The sequence below is a fragment of the Daphnia carinata genome, chromosome 9 (assembly GCF_022539665.2).
Source record: "Daphnia carinata strain CSIRO-1 chromosome 9, CSIRO_AGI_Dcar_HiC_V3, whole genome shotgun sequence".
In the NCBI taxonomy this organism is placed as follows: domain Eukaryota; kingdom Metazoa; phylum Arthropoda; class Branchiopoda; order Diplostraca; family Daphniidae; genus Daphnia; species Daphnia carinata.
In genome coordinates this window covers 7839202-7855807 of record NC_081339.1, presented here as the reverse complement: position 1 = coordinate 7855807, position 16606 = coordinate 7839202, and the positions used below count along the sequence as shown (strand labels likewise).

Here is a 16606-nt window from a genome sequence, read left to right as displayed (position 1 = left end):
CATCGCAACATCGAAGGTTGCAACATGCACGGAAGCTCACCAGCAGATTCACATGAGGCTCTTTTTGAGACATGACTTATTAGTGCAGTAGTCCGTGACACGATCGCTGGAATCGAGTGCAATCATTCGCCATATTATTCCGGGGAGATCTGATTGCATGGAACACTATCCGTTCAGTGTCGATGATAGATGTACTTTCCTTGTTGTGTTCTGCAAACACTCTGCTTTTGTTTTGTCTCTTCCTCTTTCTGCCTGGTATTTCTTTTTTCTCATTTCGGTTCATCGTGATGGACGCATACAAAAATCATTTCGTACTATCCTGCGAATAAATTCTGTTCCCCTCAAGTTTTTTTCCAATTGTTTGCGAGAAAAATCCCCCCTATACACAACACATATGTTTGTATGCTGGGGCATTCTTAATTGTTCATCATCTTTAATTCTTCCTTTCCATTTCTGCCTCAAAGTAATTGGTAAGTCAAAGAGAACTGGATGAATCTGGATTTCAAAGGTGCACCAGCTGGGATAGTACAGTCCGTCTGCTGCACATTCTTTTCGTATGACAATGCTATTTAAGACTTCGTGCAACGTAATGGAAAACGAGATGCTATGTAACCCGCCGTAAGTAACAAGAAACTGTATCAGGAACATGTCAAATGGTATTCTTTTAATTTATTATCAAAAAGTATTTTACAGGACATGCCAATATTCGTCAGCTAGGATGTATGTACAACATAGAAATTATTTGCCGGCACTCTGTCCGCTACCGGTACCAGTGGCGAAGTTCTGGCCGGTGAAAAAGTTGGATCCAGCCGATCCACTTCCACTGCCTGTACCGAATCCACCGTTCTGGGCGCTTGAAATGCCGACCTGAACGAGATTAATGCAACCATGAACACATTGTATCAAATACCTATAGAACAAGTTCACTTACTCCTGAAGCTGAAACTCCTCCAAAGCCAGCAGATCCTGTTCCAGCACCGGCACCGGTTCCACTACCTCCTATTTATGGTTTAGAAAACAGAATTTCAAAGATTAGATTTAGAATCGAGCGCTCTATACGAAGATGTCGTTTAACCAAATAAATTTAATCCTCCTAGTCCACCACCAATGGGGCGTAGTCCAACAACGGGACGTCCAAAAGTATTGCCACCAAATCTTCTTCCTTGTGGCACGGCCACAGTCACAGCGATCAACAGAGCTAGGGTGATGATGACCTGATTATATTTCAAAACGAAAATATTATAAAATAAAATAAATATCAAAGAGGAAAAAGCTTCGCAAAAAAGGATATGGTACCTTATTCATTTTGAGGATTGTTTGATTCTGTTTGTTTGATGTTCCACTAGCTGCTTTTATATGCAAAACGCACCGTTAGTCTGTACCATGCAACTCTGCGGTCCAAGGTAATGCGACCTAGTTTTCATGACCATTGTATTCATATTTCCTCTGTGTCTAGCGTTTTTGTTCAGTTCCGAATTTTCAATAGATTCGGCAATGGGAACACTTTCATTTTCTCGCACACGACGTATGAACTGGTTCACCTTCAGATGTGCACGTCAAAGTTGAAACAATTATCTGCGAACAAAGAAAATTGTCACCATTTATTCTGCGTCAAGCCAGATTTAGGCAGTGAAATTGCTCTTTCAAGGATGTCTCTTGCCCGTCGACATTTGTACTCGCACGCTTATCGAGAGGCTCCTCGTGAATTGGCAGATATGGATTTTGAAAGGATAAGTTAATTGTTTCAGCAGGAACGTCAGTATAGAAAGATTGCCTTACAACGGAAGTAGGGAAGAATAGAGAGCGGAGAGTCTTACTTTTTAAATGACATCGTAAGATCGTTTTAAAAATGATTCCGCGTCAGTTTATTAAATGATTGTGCCCGTTAATATTGTAAACAAAACAACAAATTAGTAACAGTCAATATGGAGGTGCATAAGACATTTGTAACTGTCAAAAGCTGGATATTTCAGCTAAGGTATATAAAATTTCATGAAGCTGCTCTCGGGGCTGTGGTAATTGAATTCAAATCATCTGTAAAGCAAATTTCGCAAATCTGCTGGTTGCGACCTGTTTTTTTATAAATTTTCCTATGGCCTCAAGGTGCAATTGTTCTGGCTCTTTCTAATTTCCATTGCAAATCGTTTTGCTTTACGGGGTGGAAATTCGTGAGTCATAGCTTGCTTTTGCAAAATTTTATGGTTTATACGTGACAAAAGCATTTAATGCGAATAGAATAGAAAGATCAAAAAGAAGGCATGGCCACTACAACGAATGATTGAAGGTTTTGTATTTTCAAGAAGTTTGAACGGAACGTCAGTTTCCTCTTCAACGGAAAAAGAAACTTTTATTTACATATTTAAAATCAAATGTTGATGAGAATCGTCAGTAGTTATTTTCTTCTGTCGTCATCGTCATCATCACGAATCACCGTGAAGACCTGACTGACCGGAGCGTGAGCGGAGGCGAAGGCGAAAGCTCCTCCTTGAGATGGTGCAAATGGGATGTTCGCGAATGGAGCGTTGACAACAACGTTCGGTATAGCCGAGTTAATTACATCAAAAATGGCAAATTCGACTGCAAAAAAAGAAATACACAATTATTCCATTTTTAAATCCATTATTTGGGTTTCCACTTACTGTGTTGGGGTGCAGAGTACACTACAGAGACACTGACTAACAGAAGAAGAGCGAATACCTGCAAAAGAAATAAACAAATCATTTCTCGTGAATTGTATAAGATTAAAATAGCTCATGTACCTTCATGATAGCAATATAGAATACTTGATATCGGTCAACGGTGACAACTTGTTTTCAGTCGATAGCTGATGGTGCAACTGGTTAGTTTTTGGGGTCCTGATTGCGGTTTTTTAAAGACTTTACCTTTCCTTGGCTCAAAGCAAGTGCGCACAAACCTGTTCGCAATGAAAAGAACCTGAATATATCAAGGGTTTTTCCAAGGTTCGTGTTTTTCGTAACTTGTTTTTCATGATAGTATTTCAGTACTTGACAGCTAGTAATTACGCGCCCATAGGAAAATTATGAATCCTTTATTATTTTTCTTAAGAGGAAATCTATTCACCGAGCCGTTGTCACACAATACATTTTGCTTCTAGTCCACATATGCATATTTGATTCAACCTTGAAAAGCCTTTATGCTGTCGGTATTAGATATGGATAGTTGCAACTTTTATGGAAAGAAGGAAATGAAACAGAGAGGAAGTATTATTCAGGCTATCTATATGCATAAATTTAGTCCAGCCCTAATAAAAAATTTGTTTATAATTCACAGAAAGAAATCCAATATTACGTCTGGAACTTCATGACTGAGATAGGGGGCGTTCCAACATAATTTGGTAGGGCACAAAGCATTTGTTTATGTAACATTAGGCTCGAGTTCAACACGCTATGCAATGGCCTTTCACGGCCATTTCTGGAGTTGATTCGCACACTTGTATCCAGGATATGGCAAACTATTCGCAGTTTTAATAACTTTCTGTGAAACCGATTTCACGTCATATAATTTTTCCCATGTGAAATGGCCCATCCAGGAAGCAAAGCTGGGCGAAACAACCTCTCGTAAAAGAGATCTGGTTAAAACCAGATGATGTTGAGCGGCTGCATAGAGTGGGAAATTCCAAGCTAGGAATTTCAACCACAAGGGAAGAGCTTTAGGCTGGAAAACCCAACTATAAATACTGGGAGAACGCGGAGGCATCGGCAAGCAGTCGCCTACTTGTACTCCTGAGAAAAACACTTTCTTTCGCGTTGGAAAAAATGAACAAGGTAGTATCGCTATTTACTGGATTTAAGAAAACATTTTAAAAATTACACTGGAATTTACTTGTTTTATTTTACAACAGATGCTTGCCGTCCTTATTGTCGTTATGGTTTTGGCGAACTGCTCTGCCCTCCCAACCTTTGGAATTGGTGGATGTGAGTTTAACTTTTAAAACATTTTTGTTGTCAGCTGTGATTTTCTGTGTATTTCTTAATGCCATTCAATAGATTACCCTGGTGGAACCGGAGCTGGCTTCGGAACTGGCCAAGCTGGTTATGGTGGTGTATCAGCCAGCGGAGTAGGCATTTCTAGTGCTTACAATGGTGGATTTGGTGTTGGATCGGGATCAGGATCTGCTTTCAGCGGTGGTCTCTTCGGTCCGCAATACGCAACTGGCACTGGAAACGGCTTTTCTTTCGGAAAATGAATGAAAACTGAAGTGCCATAATTTTTGTTTACTATGTAAAGTCAGGTGTCCCTTTGTTCAATTCATTTGTTTTTATTTCGACAATACAAAAAAAACAAAAATTAAGACACACCGTGTTTATAGTAATCTCAATTTCCGAGTCAGGGGAATTTGTTTGTTATTGTATGCGTGTTAATGTTGTGTGTCCACAACAAATATTTGGTGCGGACATGGAACAGGTTTGCATCTGTGATTGGATTCTTATCATGCTGAACCATACATGATGCCTTAGCTAGAATGCTCGCTAAAGCTAAAGCACATTTACGTCTGATGTTTTAAATCAATCACAACGCGGGCACGTTTATCACAAGCGAACTTGGATTAGAACCTTTAGTACCATAGCAGTTCGGCCAAAGACTCTCTTCTATGTGACCTTGATGACCTAGGAAATCACGTCATCGTGCAAAAGACAATATGCAATAAAAAACACGACTGTGTCGTAAAAAAATGGCTCCGCAGACCTTCATTTTTTTCTCGAATAGATTCGTTGTCTTGTTTGTATTCGGTGAACTGCACGAACGCATATATTTGCCTCTGCCTTTTACTTCCATTTTTGGAATTACCGATCGAATTTTTGTTCAGGCGCGCCCAGCATAAAGAGATCATCCTGCGCAAACAGTCTAACATGGACATTCATATTGCAACTCATCCAAGATGATGAAACTTTGTCAACAATTCTCAGATCGCTTTGAACCTGTATGACCCAAAAGAAAAACAAGTAATGAAAACGTGAATTAGTTTTCTTGATCGAGTTGCCAGAGTTACAGAGATTTTCAGTTCACGACACAGGGAAATGCTTCTTGTATGTTGGCAACCATTCGGGGAATTCTGTGGCGTTTGGGGAGGGGCCAGTTGATAACATGGAGACAGTTCCCGAATATCCAGTAATAATCGGTTTCTGTAATTTCTTTGTTTGTTCCCCGTGACACCATCAAACGGAAAAGCCCAGACCCAACCAAACAACCGATGGCTAAGAAAGCAGGCAGAAGCCAAAGACACGAGCTATAAAAGCCATTATGAACGCATAACGACAAACATTAGCACTTCAACATTTCTACAAGACAACTCTTCCGCGTTTTAAAAAAATGAACAAGGTAATAGTGTCATTCAAGCAGAATTTATTTTTAGTTTAACAATCAAATTTGATTGTTTGCTCGAATAGATTTTGATCTGCCTAGTACTTGCCATGGCTGTGATGTGCTGCTCCGCCCGTTCACAGTATTTTGGTTATCCTGGATGTAAGTACAACCTTGTTTTGTTAATAATCTTTTGGTCGATTTTCATTGCGTGGTTTATTATGGATGTAGATGGAGGTGGCAGCGGAGCTGGATTCGGAACAGGCCAAGCTGGCTTCGGTGGTGCTTCAGCCAGCGGAGTAGGAATCTCAAACGCTTACAACGGTGGATTCAGCTCTGGATCGGGATCAGGATCAGCCTACAATGGTGGTTTTCTCGGTGGACAATTTGCAACTGGTACTGGAAGTGGCTATTCTCATGGAAAATGAAACCGTGGAGAGCAGCAAATTTTGACAATGTAACATCAGGTTCTATTTTTGTTTGTTTTTTCGTGGTTTGAGTTTAACAAATACAATGCTAAACGTATGGGATCGTATTCGTCTTTATCATGGTACTTGGGTGACTGTGCCCTTTGCAATTGTTATTTCTTAGCTTGACTGTATGATACGTGGAGATTAATTAGAGCAACTGCTTGATTGTGCATGGAGTCCTCTTTGCACACAACGCAACTAAATGTCTTGTTTTTTCAAGTTTCCTTCAACTTACTTATGTTGCTGGAGTTAGAGCTGAATTTTAAACTGGCCCCACCGTTGACTCCATAATTGAGCAAAGTTGGATTTATTGTGCTTATAGAATTGCAAATTTTGCGTCGAATTAAAATCTGAGATATGGCATGTTACGAATGGCCCGTTCGATGACAATACGCAACTGGTTTTGGAAAGGGATTTTATTTTGGAGAATGAACAGCGGAAAGCAATGAAAAAGACACACTAGTTCGTTTATATAGGTTTTTTATTAGAATTTTGACGTATGTACATTGAAAATAAAGTGAAATTTGTATATACATGGAATTTTGCGTACTAACAGCCAAGTACGCTTGATGCGGAAGCTTAGTTGAGTTCTCCATCCGATGTATGAATCGAGGGATCAATCCTTTCCTGCGTTAGAAACATATAAGAAATTTGAGAAGACGCCGTCTTTACCAAAGTATGGAGCACTTTTCAGTACTCACATGCAAATGGATACTGTCGGTCTTCTCATTTCTTTCAGACTAACACATCAACTGGAATGTTTATCCATAAAGTTTAAACAATCTTCCATATCCTTGTTGCGAATCCTGTGTCCGAATTCGTAATGAGTTAAACCAGAATAAGGGAATTTTGATGACGTCATTAAGCAATGATGCAATACCTGTTCGATCACATCTTCTCCGCTAGGAGCATCACGCCGTTTATCCTTTTCCATCTTTGTGTTTTTCCCGAGCTTTTCTTCGGGCTAATATCCATCCACCTGGAACTAAAGCGAAACTTGCGCTATCTCAAAATCCAAGAGCCAAGTAAAATCAGCCACTGAGATTAGCAACAAAGTCTCAAATGCCAGTAAATGTGCCAGGTAAACGAAAAGCCAAATTTTCGTTAATCAAAGCTGGTATCCAAATTAATTTCATGTTATTCCCCAGCTTCCCTTCGATTAAAAAACCATCCATCTGGAACTGAAGCGAAACTTGCGCTATCTCAAATCCCAGAGCCAAGTAAAATCATCTCCTGAGATAAGCAACAAAGTTTCAAGTGCCAGAAAATTAATCAGGTAAAACGAAAAGCAAAATTTTTCGTTAATGATATCTGATATCCAAATTGATCCACAAGAACCGTGAAAACGGCTCTTCAAAATCTCACGCGACGGCTAATCCAGTTCAACATCTTGAACGCCGACGTTTTGGCCCAACCATTGTTCACTTGCGAACTGTATTCGGCGGCCGAACGGTATCCATTTTGCTGCGTTCGCCAATCACGAATAATATCCTTCACCTCCTTAGGGCTCATTTCTAAATCCTCCAGATCGACACGATTTGCAGCTGCATAATCGGCGACTGTGAAACGAGCTGATCTCGTCATCTTCGCCCCCTCATCCATCTTACCATCAGCAACTGAAGCGCGGTGATCGGGTTCTGCTGGATAGTCAGGAGAAAGCGGAGGAAGACTCTGCCATCTGATCCAAGCATCCATCCGTTTCTTAGCCTGCAGGAATTCCTCGCACTTCATTGTCATATCCACTGACTGCTCTTCCAGTCGAATCTTGGCGATACGTTCGCTAATCTGGTTTTTAGGGAACCTCAAAACCCTTTCCTCCTTTGCAAGCTTGAAAGCAACGGCCCCAGTAGTTCCGGCCGCAAGCGCACCGACTCCTCGAGCCAACTGAGTAAAGCACATCATCTCGAAGTCCTGAATGAAATCACTATTCCGCACAATTTACTGAACACAGTTCAACTTGGCGATGTAAAATTCCGCAACTGAAATCCTTGTATGTCAATACACGTTGAGAAAACAAGCGTAATTAGATACGCCATTGATTTTCGTGATTTACAAGTACTAAAATGGGGAATCCCACGCCACTCGTGACCGTACCCCACTACACTTTTTTGCCATTTTAAACATAACTTGATGATTAATTTTAATTTTGGATGGTAATCTAAGTTTATTTTAAATTAACACACAATGTTCAAGATGATTTTTGCAAAAATATTTCATTATTAAAGTTTTATCGATGTATAATTGCGCCAACAACATAGTGCGATATAGGCCAGCGGGAAATGGACGATATCTAGTTCACAGCTTTTCACGCTTTTAATAGAACAAATTTACACATTATTTTAATTGAATGAGTAGATTCCTAATTATTTTGTGACTTTTCAATAAATAGAAAGGTTGAACGGGGATCTCGTCCCGTATGGTAATACAGCCCATTTTTAAGACTTAACAGAGAAAGGGGGCCATGTAAAAGAATACTAGCATTCTGTTGCGAATAATACTTGTTTCATGCCTTATTATATTGTTTCCTTTTTCCAATGATCGTTTTACGAAGTTAAATCAGGGAAAATATATTTTCGTTAAAGTTATTCCCGTTAGCCAAGGGACGGTACGCGTTTGAATACTTGGCACCAAGGCACTGAGTTAAGGCTGGGCAAGGAAAATTCCTGTACAAATCGTCGTAAAACAAATTGTGCAAGGACTAGTCGATCCTTATGCACCCCTGTGTACCCCTACTGTTTACAAGCCTGAAGGAAGGTGCCACCAAACAGAGGTATTGTAGAAAAGGTGGGTTAAAGTGGAGACGACTAAAAGTGCTGTAAGCGTGCCCGTCCCTTTAAATTTGTTTTTAGAGCGCTTTTGAACGAATTGCCAACTTGTTGGTTGCTAAGGTACGGGCAGATTCGCTATTGAGTAAGGGGTGGGGGCATTAACCGTAGGTTTCAGTCAGAATTTCATGTCATGTGTGCTCAGTTCGACGTTGGGAGCTCATATGGAAACAGCGAAACTGCCAGCATGTCGTACAACTGCTACTTTATTTCCTTTAAACATTATAACATCAATATAAAAAATTCCAATCGGTAACAAACGTTAACAAAGAAAACACAGAGACTAATAAATGTTCTCATTTTCCAAAAGAAAAGCCATGTCCGGTACCAGATGCGTGTTGCCCACCGAAATAACCACCGCTGGAAGCAGATCCTGATCCTGATCCATAGCCAAATCCACCATTCTGGGCACTGGAAATGCCTACCCCACTAGCTGAGACGCCACCGAAACCAGCCTGACCAGTTCCGAATCCAGCGCCAGTTCCAGAAGGGCCGACTTTTTGGTAAAAACAAGAAAAGAAGTAAAGTAATGTATAAATCAACTGAAATCGCTGGACATAGAAACAAACTCACATCCGCCATATCCGAATGTTGGGAGGGCAGAACAATTGGCCAACATCATAGCAACAATCAGTACCACCAACATCTATTTAAAAACAATGATAATTACTTTGAGAAAAAATTCTGAACGAAAAATAATTACCTTGTTCATTTTTGTCTGTTTCTTTAGTGGGAGGAAGCTCTTTGTGAAAACTGTGAAGAAGATACTGTTTGAATATCGATGTTCCGCAGCTTATATATCTAGCTTTCTTTAGCCGTGAGCGTTGGAAGGTTTTCGGGAATCCCAAGTCGGGAATTCCCATTTTCGTGTCATCACCTAACACCACGCAAGTTTCATCCGATTATTACTGGATCAACGAAACTCAATTGTTTAACATACTTGTAGGGACGAGTAGTTGCGCAATGCAAAATTTTCTAGCTGCTAACGCAACATTCGTTTAGGCAAAATACCAGTTATATAGGTGATGCTTTGAACGCGTTTTGTAAAGCAGCGTGGTGCAATATAATAGTATGAGCTGTTACTATGGCCACCGTTCGTGACTATTGCTCCAATGAAAGATTAGTTCTTCTTACCTAACTCTTATTGAAGTAGGAAGTCATCGAAGGTCGAAATGAGAATTTACAATAAAATTTAATTAACGATTCCGGTAAAGCAAAGTACTTTATTGACTTCCTGTCCAGAAAAGAAAAATCAAGGTTCAAGAGTTATGGTGAATGCATTAAGATTATCAATGTTATGCCGTAAAAAAAGAACGCTTCGGGTAAATTTAAACCTTGAAAAAAGCCCTTCATGATTTCAGGCTCTGTTTACTTCCGAACAGGTTTAGTAGACTCGCACTGAGCGAGCCAAACGCGAAACCTTTAAATAATGGCAATCGGGTACCCAAAGTAAATCAGTTGCACTTGTGAATCAGCCATCGTTTGAAAAACATCTTGTTGTTGAAACACAATCAGTTATTACTCAAAAATCATGAAGGTATAATTTGAAACTTCAATTATTTGAAACGTTTTCTTATTGCTCTTCCTCTAGGTTTTCGCTCTTCTTCTGTTGGTCAGTGTCTCCGTTGTTTACTCCGCACCGCAAAATAGTAAGCGACAAACTTGTGCATTTGATTATGTAAATTTGATTGAATATATTTCCAATTATTTTATTTTATATATTTTTGCAGTCGAATTTGCCATTATTGATGTCATTAACTCAGCTGTACCCAACGTGGCTATAAACATTCCGACGGCTGCCGTTCGGCCGGTAGTAAACATCCCATTTGTGCCATCCCAAGGAGGAGCCTCCGCCTTCGCATCCGCCCAAGGCCGGCCTGGCTCGCAGACTTTCGCTAGCACAAGCATCCGTAGAGACGATGATGACGATAGAAAATAAGGAATAGCAATGGATAACCTGTACCTTTGGAATGATCCCGAATATGTACATATTTTTTTTAAATGATGGAACCTGAATCAAAATGCTTTCGAAACAAAAAATAAAACACGAACGTTTTTATTGCAAATACTTTTTTTTGCTAATTCCAGCAGAAAGTAAACACAAGTTACAGTTATCCTAAAGCTGCTCTTCTAACCCAAATATCCATTAGTTTATTGGGAAATGAATTAAGTTACCTTTTCTAACGTGAAAGAAAGAGAAGGCCACAAGCAGAATGAATTATTGTTGGTGAATTATCTGCCAAATTGCATGCAAAGATAAGCGCGCAGTTTTTTTCGCTCTGTTTATGAATTCCGCTTCTTTTCAACACGACTTTTGTTTTGATATCAAATACCCCAACGTGCTTGTTGCAATGAGACTTTCGTACTATGCTCAAAGCACGTCACCTTGCTAATGGCAACGCAATCAAACGGAGCGTACAAGTTTTTCCAATGAACTGCTCCACTTGGACATGGGTTTTCATTCCCACGTTGAGAAGTTAATCAAAGATAAATCACGTTATAGATAATAGGCAGGTCAACATGGAGTATCACAAATTGCCTTTAAAAAAGAAATGCTATTTTCTTTAACTTGCTTATTGCACACAGATCGTGACATTTGAAATCACGCGGCATTTGTTGCAAGCGGCCAGGCAACTGAACCAGTTCATGAGCTTCATAATTAGGAATAGAAAAACGAAAGTATTCCTGTTTGCGAGTCTGTTTTGAAAAAAAATCGGAATTTAATCAAGTATTCGCCATAGCAATTATACCAGATGACCCCAATAGAGTGCCCATTCGCATATTTTCGAAATCTAGGTCGAATTCACCTTGGACTACAGCGTTACGTGGCACAGACTTACGCGCTTGTTGCATATAAAACAAGCCGATGTTGAAGCAAACCACAGAATCAAACAAACTTCAAAATGAACAAGGTAAACAGTGATTCGTCTACAGTTTTATTATGATGAAATATTTCAGTTATTAATGTATTTTACATTTTAAACAAAAGGTACTCATCACTCTTGCACTTCTTCTTGCCGTGACTGTGGCCGTGCCACAAGGAAGACGATTCGGCGGTGGTGTTGTTGGACTACGTCCCATTGGTGGTGGTTTCGGTGGACTTGGTGGACTTGGTGGATTAGGTGGATTTGGTGGATTAGGTAAAACAAAACATTTGCATTTTCATTAAATATTTCAAACCCAATTTCTTTACATGTTCTTTCTCACCAAAAAGGTGGCAGTGGAACCGGTGCCGGTGCTGGAACAGGATCTGCTGGATTTGGAGGAGTTTCGGCCTCAGGAGTAAGTGAATTTGTTCCTTCGGACATTTGATACAAATGTGTTCATGTTTTCATCCGTCTGGTTCAGGTCGGCATTTCAAGCGCTCAGTTGGGTGGATTCGGTACAGGCAGTGGAAGTGGATCTGCTGGATCCAGCCTTTTCACCGGCCAGAACTTTGCCACTGGTACCGGTAGCGGACAGAGTGCCGGCAAATAAATGTTCTTAAAGCCAAAACCGATTCAGCAACATGTTGACGGAATAATTTGTATACTATGTACGAAACTTTTATAATTAATAAACAAGATATCTGCTATATCCAACTTCAAAAATTTAACTTGATGGGGTGACGCCATCCATGGGACAATTGTTTCACGCTGGCTTGTTGCAGAGAGTATAAAAACGTGTAACTCAGCTGATGTGTACCTAAGACTAAATTAATTATAGTAAAGATGGGAAGCCATTCACCAGTGATATGAGCTAACTGTACAACTATAATGTTTTTAGGAGGATTTTAAAATGAAATTAACGTACGTTTATTTTGCCCGATTCCCACTAACGGCTAACAATTGAAACACATATTTACTGGATACAATAACCACGTAAAGCTTTAAGCTTTATTCCCATAACCACAATGTTCGTTTATAAAATTCTGTCGGTAATAACTTATTCCAGCGTGCTGATTTACATATTGCGAATACAAACAAAACATGATTTTTCTGGTATGGAGGGTCGCTTCAGCAGCGAATTTTGATGATCAGCTAATTGTTTAGCTGCATCTTCGTGGCAGCATTTATTCTCTTTACTGTTCTTTTTTGGATGCTGGTGTCGAGTTGAACAGGTGACAGTCTGGGGCTCACTGATCTTTTTACAGTTCTTCTGTTCGGACGCCTGAATGGCATCCTCGATGGTTGTTGCTTCCTTCTATTTATGTTCGATCTATTGATGATTTGTCCAGTAGGAGGCTGATGGACGAAGGGCGGTTGAATTGCCGATCCAACTGTAGGCGGATTTCTCCTGCTGATGTTTGTTTGATCTACAACGGTTTGGTCCGACTTGCCCATCTTCAGTTGGTTTGAACCCATGAGCTCTTGAGTAGAATTCTTTGGTAAGTACGGTGGTTGCTCCACAGTAGCAGACTCTGGTAGCGATCGAAATCCTGGAATTTCGGATGATCTTATCGTTTCTTGTGATGCCGTCTTCATTACTACATTCTGCTGAGCAAGCTTTGGGCCAGGTGTGACGACAAAGCTGCCCATCTGATGACTTACTATTCTTTCAAAAGGTCTCCGCGTCGAAGTTTGTAGTTCACCGTTCATGCTAGAACTCTGTTTTTTCATTAACGTGTCAGCAGAAAATGCATTGGCGCGGATCGGTGGCCGGATAATGCCCTTAGCTGTTTTGGGGACGACGAATACATTATCCTTATTGCTGATTCCTATTGGATTTTGGAGGACTAGCGTAAGGTTTCCCAATTTTTCTTGCACTGGGTAATCAACGTCGATCTTGTGATTCTCGTCTTCCGATTTAACAATGGCGGATTCTTTCGTTGTTGGAGTTGTAGCGACAGTTGCTGGCCGAGATGCGTACGTTGGCTGGACAGAGGACCGGACAGGACTAGAGGTAACGACGAAACTACCCATATTATGATTAACGATCGTTGCAGTTGTTGTCTCTCGTTTATTATTTGATGGTCCAGGTTTGCTCGTGGAGAACACTGTTGAAACTGTTGTATTAGGAACTGGCGTTCGGGCAGTTTCATTTGCTTTTTTGGGAACGACAAATACATTGTTCTTATTGCTTATTCCAATTGGATTAGGAACATTTCCAATTGATAATTTACTTCCATCTCCCGGGTCGATGTCGAGGATACGTTCTGTCGTTTGTCGCTCGACATTCGTAACCGGAGAACTCGGGTAAGAAGGTTGAATGGGTCGGGCAGCATTCGAACGCGTTAAAATATATGGAATGGTGGGCCGGACAGGACCAAAAGATATGTCAAACGTGTCAGTTCGATGACTAGCTATCTTTTCAACAGGGACTCGAGTTGTCGTGGTCTGCTCGTTGCTTCGATGCTGTTCGATTGTAAACGTACGGGTATCGAACACAGATGGATGAAGAACACCATGGCTGGAGGAGCTCAGCAAACTACTATTCGAATGTTCATTGTGGGTTTTGATATGTCTAGGTGGTTTAGTGCTGGGCAGGTTCGTCGGTGGTGAGCTCGTGACAAAATACGGCGGTCGGCCCGCACTGGCAGGCGATCTACTGTTAGTTCCTTCATCCCGTTTTGCTGCCGAGTTGCGATTGTTTTCAATAAGCGGTCTTATCATTTCTTTTTCTATAGGATGGCTATAACTCCGATAGCCAGATTCAATAGAACTAATGAAATAAGGTCCAGAGCCAGTCTTATTCTTAGACCTTGTTATGTGCGCTGTCTGAACAAAGGGTCCAGTTGGATTAGGAGTGATGATACTCTCATCCATGTGACTTTTCGGTGATGCCATTGGTCTAGTAGGTATGTTTGAATGCACAGATTTAACTTGTGTAGATGAACTCGTCGTTTTGCGTAAAGGTAGCCCACCTTGGTGGATAGCTACGGAGTCTTCGTACGCGTTTGTTTTACTCGTTTTTATTGAGTATGGTTTGATTTCATCAGAGGTCTTCGTTTCTTCTTGGATTGAATAACTATTATGTTGCTTTTCGTGGACGAAACGTTTTAAAGCCGTCTCCTCAGAAGGTGGTTTAACAGTCTCCACCTTCTTATGAGGATTTGAGCTAGTTATGGTATTCAGCGGTTGGCCAGAAGGCAAGCTGCGGTCATGATTCATAAGAAAAGTATCTTTCTGTGGAGTTTCACCAATAGGGTGGAGCGCTGTCGCTATTAGCGGTTGTGGCTTTACGTTCAGATTAGGCGGGTTCATAAGAACGTGATCTGCTGGAAATGGAAGAACGAGCATCGGTTGGATGGCATCGTCAATGAAAGTGATTCCGTTGTTAGAATCGACATCCATTCGATTTTTAATGAATTTAGTTGGATTCATCGGTTGAAAATCGTTGCCCAAATCAAGAGGCTGATGTAATGGAATCACAGATGGGCTTACAAAATACGGTGGTCGGCCTTTACCAGCTGATGATTGCGGTCTGGCGATCGTTCTCGTTGTATTTATTCCATCTGCTATTGGTTCTTCTACACGTTCTTCTTCATCCGGATAGTCAAAGCCAATACTGTGGTCACTTTCCTCCTCGGAATCTTCGAGATAATAAAACGGTTCATCAGATTCGGTAGTCGTACTAGTCTCTTGCTTCCTCGTTTCGTGCGAACTGTTGTAATGTTTTGATATCTCTGGTTTAGATGTAGTGGTAGATGTAACAGTTTTCATAGGTTTGCCACCGTTCGGATTCCCGTAATGGTTCTTCTCAATATCCGCTGATTTCATGCCCATCTCGTATGAGAAAATGTTACTGGCGCGTGAGTCCATGAATTGAGATCGAACATTAGGTCGAACAGAAACATCGTCCGAGTTTCCATTACTGTTGTTTCCAAAATTCCCTTTCCTGTTCGAAACAATGACGCTATTATTATGTTGCCCCTCAGTTTTTTTGTTTTCCGTTTGCTGGCCGCGGGATTCCTGCATGCCGGAAGACATTTGTTTATTTACGTTACCCATTGGGAACTCAACGGGTTTGGTGGTATGGGCTGATTTCGATCGAGCCTGTAATCCAATTTGCACTGGCCACTCGTTTAACCCAATCTGTTCGGGATTGTGCCCTTCGAATATCGTTTCCGCATTACCATCTCTTCTCTCCGGAATGGGAGTGGCGGGACTCAACGTCGAGAGCTGTCCAATGACCAATATTATGTCATCATCAGGATCCTCTTCGTCGTTTTTGAATTGACTTGGGTTCAATTCTTCATCGAATGTTCGATCAATAAAGCCACTAGGTTGGCTCAAATCAACTACTTCATAATCGTCTGATTCTTCAATGTCTTCATCTTCTCGATCATTCAGCAACCACATTGATTTTGAGTCTTTAATCAATCCGTAGTGGCTTGTTTTCTGAGCGGATTGGTGGTCGAACAAAGCCGATGGATCGGAAATGGAACGTTTGTCATCGATGCTTCTTATGGTTGTTGCATAATGATCGTTTAACACCGTTGTTGTTGAAGGTGTTTCTGTAGACAGCGCCAATGGAGATGCACCATTCAAAATCACGTTGACGTCCATAAATAAAGGTTTTCCCTGTCGGTTTTGCTGTTGGGGGGATGATGGATCCTCTGATTGAGACGGAGGATGAAGTGCGGAACCATTTACTTGCTGAGTTTGGGAAGCATTCTTTGATCCAATGGTATCTAATATAAATTTCGACGTGTTAGATGTGGAAGGACGAATGGATTCCAGAACAAAAGTCTTTTTACTGTTTCCATCTTGCGACCTGATGGTTGCCAGTACAGCCGCTGATGCCGGATGGACCTTCCAGTACATCAAAATAGAGACGATGATCATGAAAACGTTCAAGGATCGCATCTTCAATCGTTCGAACTGTTTAACACTGGCACTTAAGAGAAGAGGCGAATTTTCATTCGATGTCGCTAACAAGGAGCTCACTGTTCATGCGCACTGCTCATCAACGACTATGACAACATTATGAGTTGAGTTTCAGTCGCTTCGTTAGTTACTGGTACATCGGGAACGAAAACAAAAATATAAAAGAAATCTCACGTAAAAA

The 16606-nt window shown here is 40.8% G+C and overlaps 5 protein-coding genes across 9 annotated transcripts; 3 read left to right on the top strand and 2 right to left on the bottom strand.

Annotated features, from left to right (window-relative positions):
* Positions 1–653: 653 nt before the first annotated feature.
* Positions 654–9379, bottom strand: LOC130700790 (uncharacterized). Of its 3 annotated transcripts, none has more exons than XR_009421772.1 (4): positions 9321–9332; positions 1076–1214; positions 932–999; positions 654–867 (listed from the first exon to the last, which is right to left on the bottom strand). XR_009421772.1 is itself a non-coding variant. In XM_057522775.2 (4 exons), exons 1-4 carry the CDS (start codon positions 1303–1305, stop codon positions 739–741), a joined length of 345 nt encoding a protein of 114 aa, XP_057378758.1. In that variant the 5' UTR covers positions 1306–1395; the 3' UTR covers positions 654–738. The 3 variants fall into 3 exon arrangements, 2 of the variants coding, with proteins under 2 accessions (XP_057378758.1, XP_057378762.1); XM_057522775.2 differs by lacking the exon at positions 9321–9332 and adding an exon at positions 1297–1395; XM_057522779.2 differs by lacking the exons at positions 654–867; positions 932–999; positions 1076–1214 and adding exons at positions 8788–9113; positions 9191–9263 and having other exon boundaries at positions 9321–9379.
* LOC130700792 (keratin, type I cytoskeletal 9-like) lies at positions 3737–4312 on the top strand. Its single transcript, XM_057522778.2, has 3 exons — positions 3737–3785; positions 3863–3935; positions 4008–4312. The coding sequence occupies exons 1-3, from the start codon at positions 3777–3779 to the stop codon at positions 4205–4207; spliced, it is 282 nt and encodes a 93-aa protein (XP_057378761.1). The 5' UTR covers positions 3737–3776; the 3' UTR covers positions 4208–4312.
* LOC130700791 (keratin, type I cytoskeletal 9-like) lies at positions 5302–5847 on the top strand. The gene is made up of 3 exons (XM_057522777.2): positions 5302–5340; positions 5409–5484; positions 5554–5847. The coding sequence occupies exons 1-3, from the start codon at positions 5332–5334 to the stop codon at positions 5748–5750; spliced, it is 282 nt and encodes a 93-aa protein (XP_057378760.1). The 5' UTR covers positions 5302–5331; the 3' UTR covers positions 5751–5847.
* Positions 9380–11424: 2045 nt separating the features above from the next.
* LOC130700789 (uncharacterized) lies at positions 11425–12193 on the top strand. Of its 3 annotated transcripts, none has more exons than XM_057522774.2 (4): positions 11425–11529; positions 11607–11739; positions 11832–11899; positions 11966–12193. In XM_057522774.2, the coding sequence occupies exons 1-4, from the start codon at positions 11521–11523 to the stop codon at positions 12092–12094; spliced, it is 339 nt and encodes a 112-aa protein (XP_057378757.1). In that variant the 5' UTR covers positions 11425–11520; the 3' UTR covers positions 12095–12193. The 3 variants fall into 3 exon arrangements, with proteins under 3 accessions (XP_057378757.1, XP_057378756.1, XP_057378755.1); XM_057522773.2 differs by having other exon boundaries at positions 11607–11748; XM_057522772.2 differs by having other exon boundaries at positions 11607–11757.
* Positions 12194–12636: 443 nt separating this feature from the next.
* LOC132088328 (uncharacterized) lies at positions 12637–16404 on the bottom strand. Its single transcript, XM_059496993.1, has one exon. The coding sequence runs from the start codon at positions 16402–16404 to the stop codon at positions 12637–12639; it is 3768 nt and encodes a 1255-aa protein (XP_059352976.1).
* Between the last annotated feature and the right edge of the window lie 202 nt (positions 16405–16606).